The sequence below is a fragment of the Musca domestica genome, unplaced genomic scaffold (assembly GCF_030504385.1).
Source record: "Musca domestica strain aabys unplaced genomic scaffold, Musca_domestica.polishedcontigs.V.1.1 4, whole genome shotgun sequence".
Classification (NCBI taxonomy): Eukaryota; Metazoa; Arthropoda; class Insecta; order Diptera; family Muscidae; genus Musca; species Musca domestica.
Window position 1 is genome coordinate 22,594,402 of NW_026712328.1, and position 20,193 is coordinate 22,614,594.

At 36.9% G+C, this 20,193-nt stretch overlaps 1 protein-coding gene and 1 long non-coding RNA gene across 2 annotated transcripts; both read right to left on the reverse strand.

Moving 5' to 3' along the window:
- Positions 1–1,205: 1,205 nt before the first annotated feature.
- Positions 1,206–11,055, reverse strand: LOC101898542 (xanthine dehydrogenase-like). The gene is made up of 4 exons (XM_020036746.2): positions 10,913–11,055; positions 4,837–8,595; positions 1,699–1,866; positions 1,206–1,443 (listed from the first exon to the last, which is right to left on the reverse strand). The coding sequence occupies exons 1-4, from the start codon at positions 10,961–10,963 to the stop codon at positions 1,393–1,395; spliced, it is 4,029 nt and encodes a 1,342-aa protein (XP_019892305.2). The 5' UTR covers positions 10,964–11,055; the 3' UTR covers positions 1,206–1,392.
- A 5,217-nt stretch (positions 11,056–16,272) lies between these two features.
- Positions 16,273–19,328, reverse strand: LOC109614056 (uncharacterized). The gene is made up of 3 exons (XR_002195346.2): positions 19,206–19,328; positions 18,973–19,140; positions 16,273–16,451 (listed from the first exon to the last, which is right to left on the reverse strand). It is a non-coding gene; the product is annotated as an uncharacterized LOC109614056 (long non-coding RNA).
- Between the last annotated feature and the right edge of the window lie 865 nt (positions 19,329–20,193).

Below are 20,193 nucleotides of genomic sequence, written 5' to 3' on the forward strand. Positions count from 1 at the left end.
AATTCACATCAGATGGTTACGAGAAACTTTTGGATACTCCAAGAATCTCTTAATTTTTCGTAGGTTATGATTTGGATTATTCGCTACAAAAAATCCCAATGATTGAAATTTATTGAAATTTTTACTAAAATTGACTTTTTAAGAAAATCGCAGGCTTAATTCGCATTTTATAAACGTTTTGTTATTCAGAATGTTGACAACTTTGTAGGGTGGTTACTAGAAGTAGTGGTCCGTTAATAAAAATATTGAGATGTGTAAAATTTAATGAGAATCGAAAGCTTATTTCGCGTTCTATGAGAGATATATTTATTCAAAATGTTGATCCGTTATTTCACACTTTATAGGAGTTATGATTATTCAAAAATTTGACCTCTTGTGGGGGAGGTACTGAAAGGAGAGGGCCGATATTGTCCAATTTCTCACCTTATTGGGACTTGCAAATCTTTTACAAAATTAAATAAAACACCGATTTTTCAATTGATTTCAAGCCAAAATAAACTTGTTGAGGGAATTGGATGATTGTTTCTAGTTCTATAAGGTAAATTATTTTCTGTAAAATTGTTGACGTTTTGTGGGGAGGTATCATTACAATGTCCCAAGTTTGGACGATTTGGATACTTCCTTCGAGGGTTTACCTGCACACCAGCCAGACAGATCGACGGGCTGACGAACACACATAGTGTTGGGGGCTATACCACAATGTGGACTTATATTAACTATTATTTATAAGAGGGTTAGGTACTCGTAACAAATACTAAATTTCCGACGATTCCGCTGAAGAAAGTGTCGAAAATCGCCGAAATGCTTAAAATGTTCGTTATATGGCGACTACGAAAAAGTAGGCCGGTATAGCCCATCTCCGAAATCGACCTAAGTTTAGACCCATAACGCATGTGTTCCAAATTTCAGTACTCTATCTCAATTCCTTCGGAACTTCAACAGACGGGCGAACAGACGGACGCACATGGCTACACCGGATAAGAATTTTACGCTGATCATGATTGTTGGATCTAAAATGATTACTTCGATGAGTGACAAACGGAATGGCATACTTGTTGTAGAGGGTATAAAAATATTTTATTGACTCTACCTTACCTTATCATAATACCGATGTGTAAAATGCCTTAAATCAATCAATAATCAAAGCATACTCTTAGGCATACATATTTGAAAATAATGCATAATTTTACTTTCAGGGACAGTCAACCTTACGAGCCTTTGGTTGGAGAAGACACTTCAAATGTGGAGATTACAATTACAGAAACTAATACAGAGGACTAAAAAATTCAAGTCAAGGCATCAATTTATTGAATTCGTTTATTTGTGTTACTATGTTAATTTATTTTTATTTTTGTAATTTATTAAAGTGTGAATTTGTATTGTTTTGTGTATTTAAGGTACAACATTCCATAGTTTGTATGTACCGGCCGCAGGTTCATCGATCTAAAAAAAAAACATTTAAAATATAATTATGGTTACTAATAAAATTATGATGTTTTATATTGGTGAGGTAATAATTTAATGGAAACAAGATGTTCTCAACTCAATGAAGGATTAGTAATATTATTTGTAATGAATTATTTTTTGCTAGGAATATACTCAAATATACTTAATACCACAAAAGAGCCCAAAAGAAATTTGTCCAGTTATTTGGACCAAGAAGGACACGATTTTTTATGGTTGAGTTGTTTAACTTACCATTTCTGTAAACGCATCCTGACAAGCCATGCGAATCCTGGCTGCAGTGGCTGGTGACTGCAACTTGAAATCTCGACTGAAACCATTCGCTTCTCTAGCAGCTGCTATTGCTTCTTTAATGGCAAAATATACTGAGCTTCCAATAAATAAGGGAGGTTCCCCTAGGGCCTAAGAATAAAATCAAAAAAAAAAAAAAAAAAACAAGTTAAAAAGCAGTAAGTTCGGCCGGGCCGAACTTTGAATACCCTCCACCATTTGGAACGAATTTGCAAAAAAACAAAATCCTGAAAAAACTTTGGTAAAATTTTAAAAATACCGAATATTGCCGTTATATTGGTGCCTATACGACACAGGCATTATTTGTCATGAGTCATTACCAATTTCAAATTCGGAACTTGAAATAAACGCGAATAATGTAGCTAAAATCATCAATGCATAGAATATAGGGAGGTACCGTTATATCCGAGCTGTGCGAAGTCCTGAACCTGAACCTGTAGACAATTTTTTGTCATATTCTGTAGCATCCATTACGAACTTCAAATACGATATTTCAAATAACTTCGGTGAGTATTGTACCTATACTCGTCAAAATACCGAATATAGGGAGGTACTGGTATATGGGGATTATACGAAGACCTGGACCTGCATAGACAATTTTCTGTCACAGACTGGAGTTTCCATTACGAACTCTAAATGCGTAATTTGAAAAATTTGGTGAATAAAGACGCTAAAATCACCAAAATACCGAATATTGGGAGGTACCGTTATATGGGGGCTATACGAAGACGTGGACCTGAACAGACAACTTTCTGTCTTAGGCTGTAGTATCCATTTCGAACTTCAAATACCAAATTTGAAACAATTCCGGTGAATAATGTCGCTAAAATCATCAAAATTTTAGCCTTGTATCTCCATTCATTCGAAAGATAGCGTGATTACAACAGACAGACGGACATCTCTAAATCGACTTAGAATTTTACGCTGATCAAGAATATATATACTTTGTTTTGTCTGACATGAGTATTTCGAGGAGTTACAAACGGAATGACAAAGTTAATATACCATCCATAGTATGGTGGAGGGTATAATAAATTATTTTTCAACCACATTTAAGGTCCGGCTAGACGCAATATTAGAGTCACTTCAAATACGAAATTTGAAACAATTCCGTTGAATAATGTCGCTAATATCAACAAATTTGAAACAATTCTGGTTAATAATGTTGCTAATATCATCAAAATACCGGATAAAGGGAGGTACCGTTATATGTGGGCTATAAGAAGACGTATCTGGTATAGATAGTAGTGCTTATTACGACTTTAAATTCGAAGTATGAAACAATTCCGGTAAAAAAATTCGCTAAATCATCAAAATACCGAATATCGAGGAGTACCGTTATATGGAGGCTATACGATATCATGTATCTGTATAGACAATTTTCTTCCAGGGAGTAAAGTACTCTAAAGAAACTCCGTGTGTGGTATTCAGACAATTCTACTGAAAAATGTGGCTAAAATACCGAATATTGGGAGGTACCATTATACGATATCGAACCTATATAGACAATTCTCATACAGTGGGTAAAGTACTCACAAAAAATTCCTTGTGTAGAATTTCAAACAATTTCATTGAAAACATGAAAATACCAAATTCCGGGAGGTACTGTTATATGGGGGAAATACGATATCGTGGACCTATGTACCAAATTCTCTTCCAGGAAGTAAAGTACTCAGAAGGAACTTCTTGTGTGGATTTTGAGACAAATCCATTAAAGAATGTGCCTACCAGAAGCCTGCAACGAGTATGCAAAAATTCAAGCACACTCGGTTTCTTACATGATTTTTGTTGATGCTGTCGTTTAGTATGATCTGAATGAAATTACCGTTTTCGCTTCGGATCGAATCGAACGCTCAGTTTGAATCACTTCACTCACAATCAAACATGAGTGTTCGAGACGGTTTGATGTGTTCAGCATCATGAGTTGATCGAACACATGAATGTAAATGAGCAATCACAACCGTAATTGTCTTCTTTGAATCGAGTTCGCTCAGCGTCATTGTTTATTCAACCATTCAATCAAGTTGGGCAGTTTATTTTGACTATTTTAATATTTGAAATGGAAGAATATTGTGGTAGCGTGACCGAAATTGATGCAAATAGTTTACACGTGTAGGTAAACGAAAAGGTCGAAGTTTGTGAAAAATCTTGAGCAATATTGTAAAAAAAATATTTAAACATTTTTAGTTTACTAAATACCAAGGATGTGTTTCTTTATTAAAAATATTAATTTTGTTTTTTATTTTAATAAGTTACTGAAGTCTAACATACCAAAAACCCAAATAAAATGAAAAAATTGTAATTTATTAAATATAATTTGCACCAATTTCTTTAATGGAAACAGCTTTTAGTTATGAAATCCTTAGTAAAATTACAATCATGATTTCGCTCAGATTCGAACATTTGTGTTTTAATCAAATCAAATCACTCACTTAACTAGGATAAATAAAACCGATCAGACTCATCATACATGATCGACCCGTTATGAACAATTCAACATAAGTTCGTAAACAAATAATTCATGTGAGCTGTTTGATTGTGAACACAAAACTTCGATCAATACATGTTTGATCACAACTTGATCGTATGACTTGAGCAACTCGAATGAACATGTTACATCTGACCGACTGATTGAGTTTGATTGTATTTCCACTGTGTGTGATCAAGCCTACTCAATCATACTCATTGCAGCCCTCTGGTGCCTACAATCATTAAAATGCCGAATACCTGTCGGGTACTTTTATATGGGGGCCGTACGATATCGTGGACCGATATAGCACATCTCCGAACTTGACCTGCCTAAAAACAAAAGACTGATCTGTCTGATCTGATCTTAATTTGTTTTGACTCTGGCGTCTTAGAATTTTGCGCCGATCAAGAATATATAAACTTTGTTGTGTCTAAAATTGTTATTTCGATGAGTTACAAACAAAGAACTTTATATACCCTCCATACTATGTATAGTGGAGGGTATAAAAGTGGTTTAGAGCCCTTAAGGTATGCTATCTAGCATAAAATATCAAGAAGAGCTCTTTCCATATGACTCTAACATGATGTGTACAATGGCCTTAGAATACTTACCTTGGATGAATAGACAGCTCGGGGATTTTTTGCTCCAGTCAATAGACTGACATTGAATTCTGCCGGTATATTGGCAAATCCTGGTATTTTATACATTCCCGGTCCACGAGAGTACAGCGTACCTTCGGGAGAGTAAATCAATTCTTCGAGGGTAAATAGTCCATAACCCTGCATAAAAGCTCCCTCAATTTGTCCAATGTCAATGGCAGGATTTAAACTCGAGCCAATATCCATAACAATGTCAGTACTCAAAATTTGATGGTCGCCAGTTAGGCAGTCAATTTCCACCACAGATATACCCACACCATGTGTGAAATAGCTATAAAGTTGAGAATTTGGGTTTCGAACGGGATGATAGTCGACCGTGTCCAGATGATAATAACCCGTTGCTGATAGACTTACGCCCTCCATGTAGGCTTTTTGAATCCACTCCTGCCACGATGCCTTCGGATTTGCCTCTTTGATGGGTGCCAGATGCTCATTGAGTTTTTTGCAAGCATCTAAGATGGCCATGCCATTAAGGTCTGAGGTCATGCTGGCCGCTGTGGGCGATGTATTTGGAACCTTGTCTGTTGAGGTTTCCGATATGTGTATCAACTCATAAGGGATTTGCAATGCCCGCGAACAACATTGAATCATTTTCGTATGCAAGCCTTGGCCAATTTCCACGCCTCCGTGTGATAGTAACACCGAACCATCGGTGTAGATATTTATTAAAGCTCCACCCTGATTTAAATGCTTTACACCAAATGCTATGCCATATTTGGTGGGTACTATGGAGATGCCTCTCTTACGCCAGCGGTTGTTGCGATTGAATTCCTCAATTTGTTGTTTCTTTTGGTGATAGCTGGCTTGGCTTAGACAGTCGTTGAAGCAACGCAAAACTGGAAAATCTTCTAGAGTTTGGTTGTAATGTGTCTTATCACCGGGTTTGTAAAAATTTAGGCGCATTATTTCCAAAATATCCTTGTTGAGGATACGTGCCACGTCCCGTATCATATGTTCGGCCGCAAACATGCCCTGTGGCGAACCAAATCCCCGAAATGCCACATTCGTGGGCAAATTGGTCCGGCAGACCCAACCCCTGGCTTTGATGTTGGGTATTTTATAGCAATTCTCAATGTGATAGATGGCCCTTTCCATGACGGAAAAGGAGAAATCCATCGACCACCCCGCATTACTATAGCAATCTATTGAGCACGCTGTGAGGCGACCCTCCGATGTAAATGCAATTTTATATTTGAACAGAAATGGATGTCGGGTTCCGGTTAGCATCATGTCCTCATCACGATTCAACATACAACGAACCGGTCTTCTCAGGCGATAGCAAGCCAAGGCAACTGGCAGTGCCACTGCATAGGGTCGAGTCTCCTTACCACCAAATCCTCCACCCAAACGTTTGGCCCGACAAACTACCTTATTTTCGGGTATTGAGAGGAAATGGGCCGCCAGTTTCTGTATCTCTGTGGGATGTTGGGTTGAAGACAAAATCTCAATTTCATCAGAATCTTTTGGCACGGCATAAGAGGCTTGGGTTTCCAAATAGAAATGTTCTTGTCCCCCCATGCGACAAGATCCCTCATGAATATACTCAGAGTCGGCAAAGGCCTTCTCGACATCACCGATTCCGGCTTGCCAGGGATATCCGGGAAAATACGAATTGTGTTCAATGGCCTGTTCAATGGTAATTATTGCAGGCTTTATGTCTTCATAGCCGACTCGTACCTCCCGGGCAGCTCTTTGAGCCAATGACTGATTCTCAGCGACTACTGCTCCAATTACTTGCCCTTGACAATGGACAACACCGTCAGCAAATACCTGCTCATCATAGAGCAAAGGACCAACTTGATTTTCTTTTGCTGAAATATCTTTGCTACTGAAGAAGCCGTATACACCCGGCATGGCCAAGGCCTTTGTAGCATCTATGTTCAAAATTTTGGCATGAGCTCTTTGGCTTAATACCAGTGCTAAGTACAGTTCATTTTCCAACCTGGGCGTATCGTCGCAGTACACTGCCTCTCCAGTAACCTGTTTAAATGCCGCGGCATGTACAATTGGTCTACCAATTGGATCACACTGGGATTGCGTTGATGTGACCCGTTCGAATAACTGAGCACTTTTGGGAGAGGGTGTTTGGAAATCATCAGCACCGCTTAGCTCATCTTTGTTAAGAAAATCCTGCGATAGGATACCTTCCTCCATCAATTGTTGTGATATTTTTAGATAGGCCTTGAAGAAAAGGCTAACTACCAATGAGCGACGATAAGCAATCATGCCACCAGGAGCAGAAGGTTCCAACGGCAACTCGGCACACAGATTCTCTATAACGCGTTCCATTAATATGCGATTCCATTGTTGTTGCAGCATCATCTCACACGTTCTCAGAGGAAATATGGTCATTGCGGCCATGCCACCAAATGTCATCACAACCTCTTGAATCCGATCCTGTTTAGCATGTAAAGTTATATTAAAGGCTGCATTAACAATCGCGATATCATCATCCCTTCGCCTAGATTGTTTAAAAGCCACCACATATTGATTACTCTGGGTTTTGGGGAAATAAACCCCCAGCAAAACTTCCTCAGGCCCCAAACGGTTCTTACGATATCCGGTAAAAAAATTGGAGTCCATTTTAATTTCACGATATTGGATTTTTCCATCTTGCCATTTTCCCACTTTTAATTTTACCATTCCAGCCATAAGTATGGGGTTCATATCAGATATTGGACTTGCTGTCATAATATTGCCGCCCAAGGAGGCCACACTTCGAATCTGATTGCCTGCAAAATAGTGCAACATCTTCAAAATGCATTCCAAGAAGCGTCCTTGATATTTTGGCAAATTTTCTAAGCGATTCCTCAAATAAATTTCGATCTCCAATAAACTTATTGAGGCTCCAAAATATAAGCTATCCTTATATTCTACCACCTCATTCATTGCTTCAACCAACTGGGGGTGTATCAAAACTGGATACAACATCTGCTTGAACTTAACCTCAATACCTATCTCTGTATTGCCAACCACAATTTTAGCTTCAGGATACAATAATTTTAACTTGAGTAGTTCTTCCAGACTCCTGGGTCTAAACCAAGTAACACGTTCTGCTTTGAACATCAAGGACTCCATATCCCATTGTTGATTCAACTGCAGCTCTGGAGGAAATATTGGTTCCTGACTTGGGTCCAATGGAACAAATTCACTTTTCTCAAATAATTTATTATCCACCAATGAGTACCCGTTCTCCTGACCATTACAATTATTGCCATTCATCTTACAACACTTCTCACCCATACCACAGGCAAACTCTTTGGTAAATGTCTTGTAACCCTCCAAAATCGGACGATATCCAGTGCAGCGACACAAGTTGCCTTGGAAAGCCACCTCCAAATCTTTCATCGATGGCTGTGGTGAATTCCTCAGCAACGTGTACATGGACATGACAATACCCGGTGTACAGAAGCCACACTGACTGCCATGAGCTTTAGCCAGACGTTCCTGCACAGGATGGAGACGAGTGCGTGTACTGCCAATGCCTTCTACGGTTGTCACAGCTTTGCCATGCATTGAACAGATGGGTGTAAGGCAGGCATTAATTGCCAAATGTTTAACGGTATTTGTGGAGCGATCTGCACGGCTGACCATCACCGTGCAGGCACCACAACCACCTTCACCACAGCCCAGTTTGGTGCCACACAGACGCAGTTTCTCACGTAAATACGTTAGGAGGGTGCATTCTGGATCAGGATTCGGGTCGACAATCTGAAATTAATATGAAGATTTAAATTTTCTTTTATCAAATATACCGTTTATGCAGGTTAGGTAGAGAACTACTTTCAGTAGAAAAACGAAAGAGTGGGCCAATATTGTCTATTTCGAATCTGACATAAGTCTGATGTAAATATTATAACGGGCCAGGTGTGGTGTATCGACTATCGACAAGGTGGCGCAAAAGTAATTCTCCTATCGGAAAATGGTATAAATTTTACGGTTGGCCCCTAATGTCAGTTCTGTTTTGACATTTTTGTTGTAAACACATGCGAAATACACTTTAATCAACAATGGCGTAGTACGCGGAATATTGGTGACTATTTTGTTTTTACAACGTGAATTTCGTCGAAAATTTCCTGGCCGTTCACCGCCTACTGGTCAAACACTGCGACCAGGCGTGGCAGACCCCGGAGTATCCGCTCTGCAGAGAATATTGCTGCTGTAGCCGAGAATGTCATGGAAGCGCCGTCGACATCGACCATCGCAAAAGGTTATAAGTCGACGGTCTATACAGCGAATTTGGGTACAAGATTTTAAGATGTTTCCGCACAAAGTCCAGATGGTGCATCAGTTGTTAGCTGCTGAACACCAATCGCGTCTAACATATGCTCAAGCTATCCTTAATCACCAATAAGAAGAAGATGATTTTTCATCAAAAATACTTTAACAGGCAAAATTTACACTTCTGGGGCACTGAAAATCAGCGTGTAACCCAAGAAGAGCCATTACACTCGCTCAAAGTTACTGCATGGTGTGCTGTTTTCGCTGGAGGAGTCATAGGACCTTTTTTCTTCGAAGACGTCGCGAGCCAAACGGTTACTGTGAATGGTGGGCGCTACCAAATGGTGGGCGAGCAATGATCAGCGACTTGATGAGTTGGGATTGGAAAACATGTGGTTCCAACAGGATGGTGCAACGGCCACAATCGATACGCTGAAGGATGCATTTCCCTTGCGCCTAATCTCCCGTTTTGGCGATTTGCACTGGCCAGCAAGATAGCCTGATTTGACCGCAGACTCTTTTTTGTGGGGCGCGACTTCATAGCGGGTTTACCTCAACAAGTCTCAGACTCTTTCAGCTCTTAAAGACAATATCCGTCAAGAATGTGAAGACATAACGCCAGAAGTTTTGGCTAAAGTAATGGAAAATGCGATCAAATGCAAAAAACTAAATGACCAACTAAAAATAATCCACAAGAGGAATCAAAGTTTTTCATTTTTTTTAAATTACAGCTAAAAAAACATCGGATGTTTACTTTTGTGCCACCTTGTATTTGATAATTTTTGAAAAATGTTGACATGTACGTGTGGTTCCAGAAAATATTTGGATGGAGACAATTTAAAGATTATTGAATACTTATTTCCAATTTTACTGCAATCATTGTTAAACATAAGTTTAACTTTTGTGGAAAAAGGAACCGAAAGGAGTGGACCGATATGTCCCACATTTACACCATGAAACAAAGTTAGTTAGGCATAAATGTTATCTAATTGTTCCATTTCACTTAGCTGCAGATATTTTTTTTTCACATTTCATTTTATACACATTGTGGTAGACTATGTTAATGCGCGTACCTACTTCATGTCTATGTGTTTTGAATTTCATTGATATTATTTTTTTTTAAACTTTTGACAACACTGTCTTCATCTCAATAAAAAAATTCGGTTAAAAGTAAACTCAATAATGACTAACTTCAGTCAACTCAATAATGACTAACGTCAGACAATATTTGCTAACAACAATGATAAGTTAATTAGAAAAAAAAAATAGTTCTTGTATCTACAAAAGTACATACATTTCATGTATTGTATTTTTTCATTGATGGAACGAACACACTCCAATCTTGCCGAGAAGTTACGAAACCTTAGCATAGTATGGGGTTACTCATTAGACATGTCATCTTGTTTATAATTTTCTTTTGATTGCAAATATGATGTACATATTTTATTCCCTTCTGATCGCTTTTTAATTTCATTTCTTTTAGCCCTGTAATCAACAAATTATCCACACAACACTTACAGGAGAATTTTTTAGATGACAAGGTCTGCATATAATATCTTTTCGAAATCAGAATATGAACATCTTAGTAGGCTAATTATGCTTTGCTGCCAATTACATTTTCGAAATTCAAATATCTTGCTAAATTTCTCCTTTACTACAGCACGTGAGATCAGATATTTCTCATATTATTTCTCCGCCAAATAGACAATTTATTACGCACTTGTCAATTACAAGAATTTTTTAGTACACGTGAAAGTTATTATTAGCCCATATCACTATTTTCCGTTTTTCAAGCATGCATACATACCTTTTTCCCATTTACAAAAAATACCAGCGTCGATTGTTCTAAATTTGCCATTGTATCCACAAAATTCTCAAGTTATCGGTTTGTTTCGTTAGAGAAATTCCATAAAACAATTTTGACTTTGTTTTCAATTTCGAGCAACTCAACCGAATTGAATGACTTCGATTTCTTAACTGAAGGCAAGAAACACGGAAATGATGTTTAAATGATTCTATTTGTTTCTCTAAACATTAACCATTTTGCGACCAGCAAGTTCACAACGAAGACAATTTTTAGATGATTTTTAATTCAATAAATAATTTATTAAAAAAAGTAAAACAAAAATAAGATCCGCCGGAACCTTTAATACACTTCACCATTGGGTAAAGAAAACAATTTTTTATAAAAGTATTTGAATTCAAACGTGTTTCACTTTAAACTACAAACACCAGTAAGACCGTTTGGATAAATTTGTTAAACTTTTCAAAAAACAATAGAGTGGGTGAGACCGTTATATGGAGGCCATACCAAAACAGGAAACTATAAAGGCAATTTTGTACTTCAAGGATTGTCATCTACCAAATCTTCTTAAATACCACATTTGAAACAATTTCGTGGGTAAATGTTATTAGGATAATCAAAATACCGAATATCGGTGGGTATCCTTATACATATGTGCGCTATAGGAAAACGTGGACCAAAAATGCAATTTTCGCCACCGGAGCTAGAGCCCATTATGAACTACAAATACCAATTTTTAGACAAATGCGTGGAAAATGTGGCAAAAATCATCCAAATACCGAATATTGTGAGGTACCATTATATGGGGGCTATAAAATAACGTGGACCTATGGAGCACAAGGAACCTTATTTTATAACCATTCTTGGGTGGCGCGTGCTGCGTGCGATGGTGCGGAGTCAAAAATGTTTGCGTTGGCTATAATACACCCTCCAGAATATCCAGTTGGTTTTTTCATCTCACCTAGTATTTAAACAATTTTTCTTGATATATAAGAGAAAAATATGTTTTTTTTCTTTGGTGACTTGTATCAACATTTGATGACTATTATGATTGAAAGTTTATTTTGGCTTAGATGTTACCTTTCTATAATAATGCTTTATAGAAGAATTTTTCTTGAATAGCATAATTTTATGACAAATAATTTGTTAAAATAGTTTGACTTCCCATTGAAGGGTTGGTTGTAAACTGTTTGGGAAAAAGAGTCTTTAGGGTTAAAATTGTCCTGGAACTGTTACCTATAATGTAAGGATTTCAAGAACTCTTAATGCGCAATTTTAAAAAAATTTGGAAGAAAGAAGAAAAATGTTCCCCCTATATTTATATTATTTTGCGTTTTACATTCATTACGCCAATACAAATGTTTTCTATTTTAAGCTCAACTTTCATAATGTATCAAAATACAGAGATTTTTTATTTGGAGAATACTTAATCTTGGTTAGAAATATTTTCATATGTAACCTTTCCTTATTCGTGGATGATGTAGAAAATTCGTTCTTAACGAAAAATTTTAAAGGTTGATATAAATATTTGAATGCACATCAAAAAGGGTTAAGATGACTTTAAATTTCCCAAACCATAACAATCAATGATAAATTTGTATTTGTGTTCGTCGTTCAATAAAAACGTCTCCCAAAGAAATGCTATTTTAGGAAAATATATTAGAGCTTAGTAAATGTAAAGTTCTACATTCAATCTGATAAGAGTATATCAGTTTTTTAGAAAACAAGCACTTTTTGGATGCGAAATCATAATATAGTAGGGCAGCGTGAAAGAAAAAATATTACATTTTTTATGTGAAGACACAAAAACGCATGTTTGACATAAACTACTGTCGCGAATGTGTCTTGTTAGTTTTAAGTCGCGACTTTGAGAGCATTTTAATTAAAATATATATTTCGTAGCTATAACTCCGATTTTCGCCAAAATCCATAATATTTGAACTGATATTAAACTGTTGGTGTACAAAAACCGGAAATCGGATAATTAGATAGCTACCACCAAATATCGTTATTGTGGAGTGCATTTTACTGGTGTAAAGGACTTAAATAGAAAATCGAGTGAAACATATATGGGACCTTTAGCTATATCTGTACCGAGTTTCACCGAATTCAAAACACTTTTTTCCAGGCTGAATTGGATCATATGTGCAAAAATCCATTGTATTTTATTAACCTTTTGGTACACGTTAAACATGAAATCTGAACCGATCTCAATAACATTGGCAAATATATTTCTTAGCTGTATTTGATATTAGGTACCAAATTTATTTTTATAGAGTGCTTGTTACGGCTGTGGGGAACAAAAATAAAAAAATCGAGTGAACAATATATATGTAAGCTATAGCTATACCTGAAAATTAGACATACTTGCTTCTACGATCAATACGGTCGCATCTTATTTGGGGTACTCAGTAGAAGACAAATAAGAGGAAGATATATAGGGGAGTTATATATATTTTTCTTTAATTTTCAGCAATAGGACCAAACAAATAATTTATGATACATATATATTTGTGTTAAATTTAGTCATAATGTTGGAAAGTGGGAAGTCAGATGACATTCGCAATGAAAACCATACAGCTTTCTCATGACGGAGTTTACAAACATTCGAATTCCACTAGCTTTGGTTATAGGCAGTATTATCTTTTTCCCATTTAAACAATCACTTCGGTAAGTTCAATTCCCCGTTTAAGTCGAAAAACTCAAAGTTTATTAAATGTGTCATATGAAGCATATGTTGAGGAGCATATTATTTCATTCGTTAATTTTTATATTTGTAAACAAGAGATGTCGCTGCTTAAAATGAGAAAGATATGGCGCCCAATCATCATTACTGAATGATTTTTTTAGCATTTGTAATGTTTAGTAAACCGTATTTTGGATAAAATTTGTGTAGGCAAAAATTTGTACAGATCTCAAAAAATATTTATACTAACATCTCAGCAACTTAAATGTTGGCCTGGTACAGAAGTTTTTGCCTGAATCTGCATAGTAGTTTGTTATAGTTTAGTTTTGATAGGAGTTTTGTTCATTCTCCGATAAAATATCTTAAGCTAATATTATTGTGGATGGCTTCCCTAAGAAAAGGGCACAAGATGGCCTAATTCTATTTAAACTTAACTCAATTAATGTTTAATTTGTTGCCCAAAAGTTTATAACTATAATTAATGTGGCACACAAGATCGCATAAAAATATTTTGAAGCCGTTATGTCAGCCAAAAAAGTTCTAAATGGATTCGTTCTAGATTTACGCCAATATTTATTTTTGTATTTCATTGTTGTTGTTGTAGCAGTAATATGTCTCCCATTTACTTAAAGGGAGGTCACCAGATATCAATGCTAAATTTCTGTGTGAGATCAAACATGGTTTGAGGCATTTAAGTGGTTGCTAAAAGTAAAATACATTTTTGTTGCTTTATGTTGAACTCCATGTAAAAAGAACCTGTAACTCGTTGAGTTCTACAATTATCAACATTAACGTTTTATAAAAAGGTGATGTAATATTTGTAGAAAATAGAATTTACTCTGTATTTAAAATCTGCTAATCTGGTACTGGGCCGAAAATATTCTAGTTTGGAGGTGCCCTGTTGCAGTTTTCAGAGCGGCTTTCTGGCAGGTCTGAGTACTTTTGCACTAGTGTTATTGAACTACACTGGAGCCGATTAGCTAATTACAAACTTACCTATTACTTTATAAGAAGTCAACAATTTCAGAATAAGTTTAGATTTGTTCGAATTGGTCACCTTTGGCATGAATTATGGCCAATGAAACCGTCACAAGCTGCCCGAATGTTGCTCTGCGGGATTTTGGCCCATTCCCGGCGAAGCGCTTGATTGGGGTGATCGACACTTTGATGTTTTTTAGTGCTAATCTTACTTTCCAAAATACTCCAGACACAATTCGGCAGTTCACACTTTCGGCCAAGTGAAGCAATTCTTTAGCTCTTTTGGGTCTATTTTCTTTCCGTTGCGGTATAAGTTCTTGCACTTTTTGGAATTTCAATAGCTTTACCCCGGGCTCATTTTTTAATAATTGTCGAATGGAATATAAAGAAATCACACTATCACGTTTGAATTCCATCACGAATAATTTTTTTTCTGGAAAAATCTCACCAAAATGCTTCTATACACTTATAAACAATATAATGAACTGTCACTGAAATAATTTTAACAGCTGTCAGACTAGTGGCTTTGAAATGACAGAAGTCTGAAGTTGGTTGCAGTTTTTTCATCTCACCCCGTATGTGCCACTCGTCCTGCATATTTACCTGCTATCTCATTCCCGCAGTCCAAGTAGCGGACATTTTCATATTCATCAAGTCGAAGAAAACGGTATAGGGATTCATTTTAACACATAATTTACCTCAAAGACAACGATTTCAATTGCGTGTGTAGGACGCGGAATACCGGGAAGATGGAGGTTAAACAGTTCTGAAGATATCACCCCACTGCAGTTCACTCTACGGGGTTTGAGCTTCTTGTTCCAGAATTCCATTTAGGGTGTCAAAGGGGCTTGAGGCCTAATACTGTTCTGTAGCACAACCTGTTCTTTTTAGGTTTTAGACTCAAGACCTCTTTGGACCAAATCTACTTTAGGACATTTGAAGTCGATCTAGGGGTATCGATTCATCTGTTTGACTAGGTGGTGCGTAGGATAACTCTCGAATGAGGGCATCCGATTTGGTCCAAACTTGATACAACACAATATTATCATCAAACATAGATCGAGTTTGGATAAGACAATATCGATCCACTTCTTCTGGTAACTTATTTCATAATGTAAAATTATATTGCCTTATATAACAAGAAAGGATCATCCAATTTTGTGCAAACTCTAAAAATCCTTATATTTTCATCAGTCCTAGGTCAGGGACGAAAATGGCCAATATCAGCCAACACCATAAAGTACCTTCCCACAAAGGGTCAACATTTTTAATAATTATAACTCACATAAAATGTAAATTAAGAGTCCGATTGTCTTATATTTCACACATCCCAATATCTGGTGTGAAGATAGAATATATCGGCCCACTCCTTCTGGTACCTCACCCACAATGGGGCAGAAAATTTTGAATAACCAAAAGGATGAATGAGGAAAAAACATCCGATTCATTCCAAACTTTACACATCCTAATGTTTTTACTAAGCATAATCTAGTGTGACCCCACAAAGGGTCACAATTTTCAATCTTTCATAACTTGCGAAACAAGCCAGCGATTTATCGGCCCACTCCTTCCTGTAAATTATATCAAGTGGAACTGAAAATGAACAAGACTTAAGTCATATTTTATTTATTCCATATTTTTTTAGTCAACGAATTATTACTTACTCTCAGTTTATGCTAAATAATAACAATTATAACCATTAACTGTTTAGTATTTACATATCTTTATTGGTTCCTAAAATTACAAAATGTTCTATATATGGAAATTGTGGCTGTGCCAGTTTAAATTGTATAAAGCTGTCTTTATTTGTTGGAATTGAAAGTATGTTTATGGCATAATATTCCAGGGAGTGTATGTATTGGCAGCAGGTATATCAATCTGAAAATAGAATAAAATAATTGTTAGTTTTATACCAAGAAATATTCTGAAATTTGATTAAGCAATTGGTAAAGGTAAAAAATTATGTAAAAAGGTAGGAAATATTTCTCAGTTCAAGGTTGCTGGCATCATTGATGCAAAATTTTCAGGACTTTAGACGTTTTAATGGAGTTCTAACCATATATAAACAAGTAAAAAAACATTAAGTTCGGCCGGGCCAAACTTTTAATACCCTCCACCTTAGGGTAAAAGAACATTAGAAGAAATGTGGCAAAAACCATTAAAATGCCGAATATCGGGAGGTACCGTTATATGGGGGCTACACCAACACGTGCACCTATAATTACAATGTTTCGCCACACGATCGGGAGGTACCGTCATATAGGGGCTATACCAAAACGTGGACCTATACATGCAATGTTTTGCCACACGTACAGGGACCCGTTGTGACCTACAAATACCAATTTTCAGATAAATCCGTGAAAAAATGTGGCATAAATCATCAAAATACCGAATATCGGGAGGTACCGTTATATGGAGACTATACCAGAACGTGGACCTATACATGCAATGTTTTGCCACACGTACAGGGACCCGTTGCGACCTACAAATACCAATTTTCAGATAAATCCGTGAAAAAATGTGGTATAAATCATCAAAATACCGAATATCGGGAGGTACCGTTATATGGGGACTATACCAGAACGTGGACCTATACCTGGAATGTTTTGCCACACGCTCAGAGACCCGTTATGACCTACAAATACCAATTTTCAGATAAATCCGTGTAAAAATGTGGCATAAATCATCAAAATACCGAATATCGGGAGGTACCGTTATATGGGGACTATACCAGAACGTGGACCGATGTATCTCATTTTCAATACCAACCATCCTAGGCACAATACAAATTGTTCTGCCAAATTTTGACGCTCTACGTCAAATAATGTGAGCGGTATCGTGATTTCAACAGACAGACAGACGGACAGACAGACAGACGGACATGGTTAAATCGACTTAGAATTTTATGCTGATTATGAATATATATACTTTGTGGGGTCTACGACGAATATTTAGGGATGTTACAAACGGAATGACAAAGTAAATATACCCTCCTTCCAAGGTGGAGGGTATAAAAAGAAAACAAAAGACCCCATTGGCAACTCGCTAATTCCAAACTAATCATCGTATTGTTATCTGTTATATTGCCAAACTGAATGGATTACAAATCACTCTAGCCTCCGAACGAAATAAAGTAAAAATTTTCTCAGATGTGTGTTAGTTCTGCAGGACTTTTGGTGTTGAAAATGGGGTATATTTGATATGGGTATGGCTCCCATATAACTGTACCGACAGATTTATGGTTTTTTGGGTGTTTTAGTAAATTCTTGTACTCGAATTTGCTTTCAATTGACACAACTTTCTCCCATTATTCGAAACACTCTGTTCTGTGAAACCGTCCCTAAATTCGCTATTTTCATGACTTTAGCGACATTATCCACCGGAATTGTTTCTAATTTCGTATTATAAGTTTGTAATGGGTGCTACAGCGTGAGACAGAAAACGTCTTCAATTTAACGGCAGCTCCAGATATTCCGTATTTTGATAACTTTAGCAGTATTTTTTAACTGTTTTTTTTTTGTAAATTTGGAAATTACTTCCAAATGGTAGGGTATACAAAGGTCGGGCCGGCTGAACTTATTGCTTTTTCACTTGTAATTTTTACAATTTTTACGTTCCTATTTCCGCACATTGGAGCAAATACTATACAGGATGAGATGAAAAAACTGCAACCAACAACTGTTAAAATTATTCCAGTCGATGGTCGCTCTCTGCTCGTATTAATCGACAGTGGCATCAGAATAAATGCCGAATATTATCGCGAAAATATTCAGGAGGCTGTATTAAAGAACGTAAACATTTTGGCCGCAGACCTTGTACATTCCAACAGGACTCAGCACCATCGCACTCAGCACGCGCCACCCAAGAATGGTTACAAAATGATGTTCCAGCGCACAATGGCCACCAAAATCTCCGGATACCAAACCGTTGGACTAGTGTGTCTGGAGTATTTTGGAAAGCAAGGTTGGCAAGCTCTTCGCCGGAAATGGGCCAAAATACCACAGAGCAACATTCGGGCAGCGTGTGACGGTTTCATTAGCCATTTGAAGGCCATAAAATTTGAGCAAAAATGTAAAAATGATGGCGTTTTACTTTTTTAGAATTTTTTTATTTCACCCTGTATATGTACATTGGTGTATGGTATCATAAAATCGGCCCAACCCGACTTTGGCATTTCTTTATTGGTTTTTATATACAATTTTTAAATTAATTTATTTTAGTGTGATAGGGATCACAAATTCGAAGTCTGCTAAAATGGCTTGAAAAATGGTTTAATGGACTTTTGGCTATGGAACAAAATTGTATCATATTTTGTTGAAAATTGAATATTGAACTTTATGGTCATGGTATGATAATAAGGCTTTGGCAAGGAAGATTTCTTCTCCCAAACTCAACTTACCAATTTGGTGAGGTTATCCTGACAAGCCATTCGAATGCGTGCAGCAGTCGCAGGCGATTCCAGTTTAACATCTCTGCTAAGGCCATTTGCTTCACGGGCGTTTCCGATGGCATCCTTTATGGCAAAGAATGCTGAACTGCCAATAAATAGTGGTGGTTCTCCAACAGCCTAAAGGAGCGAGAAATAGAGATTAAATTTTACTCATTTCATATTTCCTCTTGAAAACCACATACCTTCGATGAGTAAACAGCTCTTGGATTTGGTGCACCAGTCAAAAGGGTTACATTAAATTCTCCAGGAATATCGGCAAAACCGGGAATCTTGTACGCGGAATACCGGGAAGATGGAGGTTAAACAGTTATGAAGATATCACCCCACTGCAGTTCACTCTACGGGCTTTGAGCTTCATGTTCCGGAATTCCATTTAGGGTGTCAAAGGGACTTGAGGCCTAATACTGTTCTGTAGCACAGCCTGTTCTTTTTAGGTTTTAGACTCAAGATCTCTTTCGACCAAATCCACTTTAGGACATTTGAAGTCGATCTAGGGGTATCGATTCTTCTGTTTGACTAGCTGGTGCGTAGGATAACTCTCGAATGAGGGCATCCGATTTGGTCCAAACTTGATACAACACAATATTATCATCAAACATAGATCGAGTTTGGATAAGGCAATATCGATCCACTTCTTCTGGTACCTTATTTCATAATGTAAAATTATATTGCCTTATAAAACAAGAAAGGATCGTCCAATTTTTTGCAAACTCTAAAAATCCTTATATTTTCATCAGTCCTAGGTCAAGGACGAAAATGGCCAATATCAGCCAACACCATAAAGTACCTTCCCACAAAGGGTCAACATTTTTAATAATTATAACTCACATAAAATGTGAATTAAGAGTTCGATTGTCTTATATTTCACACATCCCAATATCTGGTGTGAAGATAGAATATATCGGCCCACTCCTTCTGGTACCTCACCCACAATGGGGCAGAAAATTTTGAATAACCAAAAGGATGAATGAGGAAAAAACATCCGATTCATTCCAAACTTTACACATCCTAATGTTTTTACTAAGCATAATCTAGTGTGACCCCACAAAGGGTCACAATTTTCAATCTTTCATAACTTGCGAAACAAGCCAGCGATTTATCGGCCCACTCCTTCCTGTAAATTATATCAAGTGGAACTGAAAATGAACAAGACTTAAGTCATATTTTATT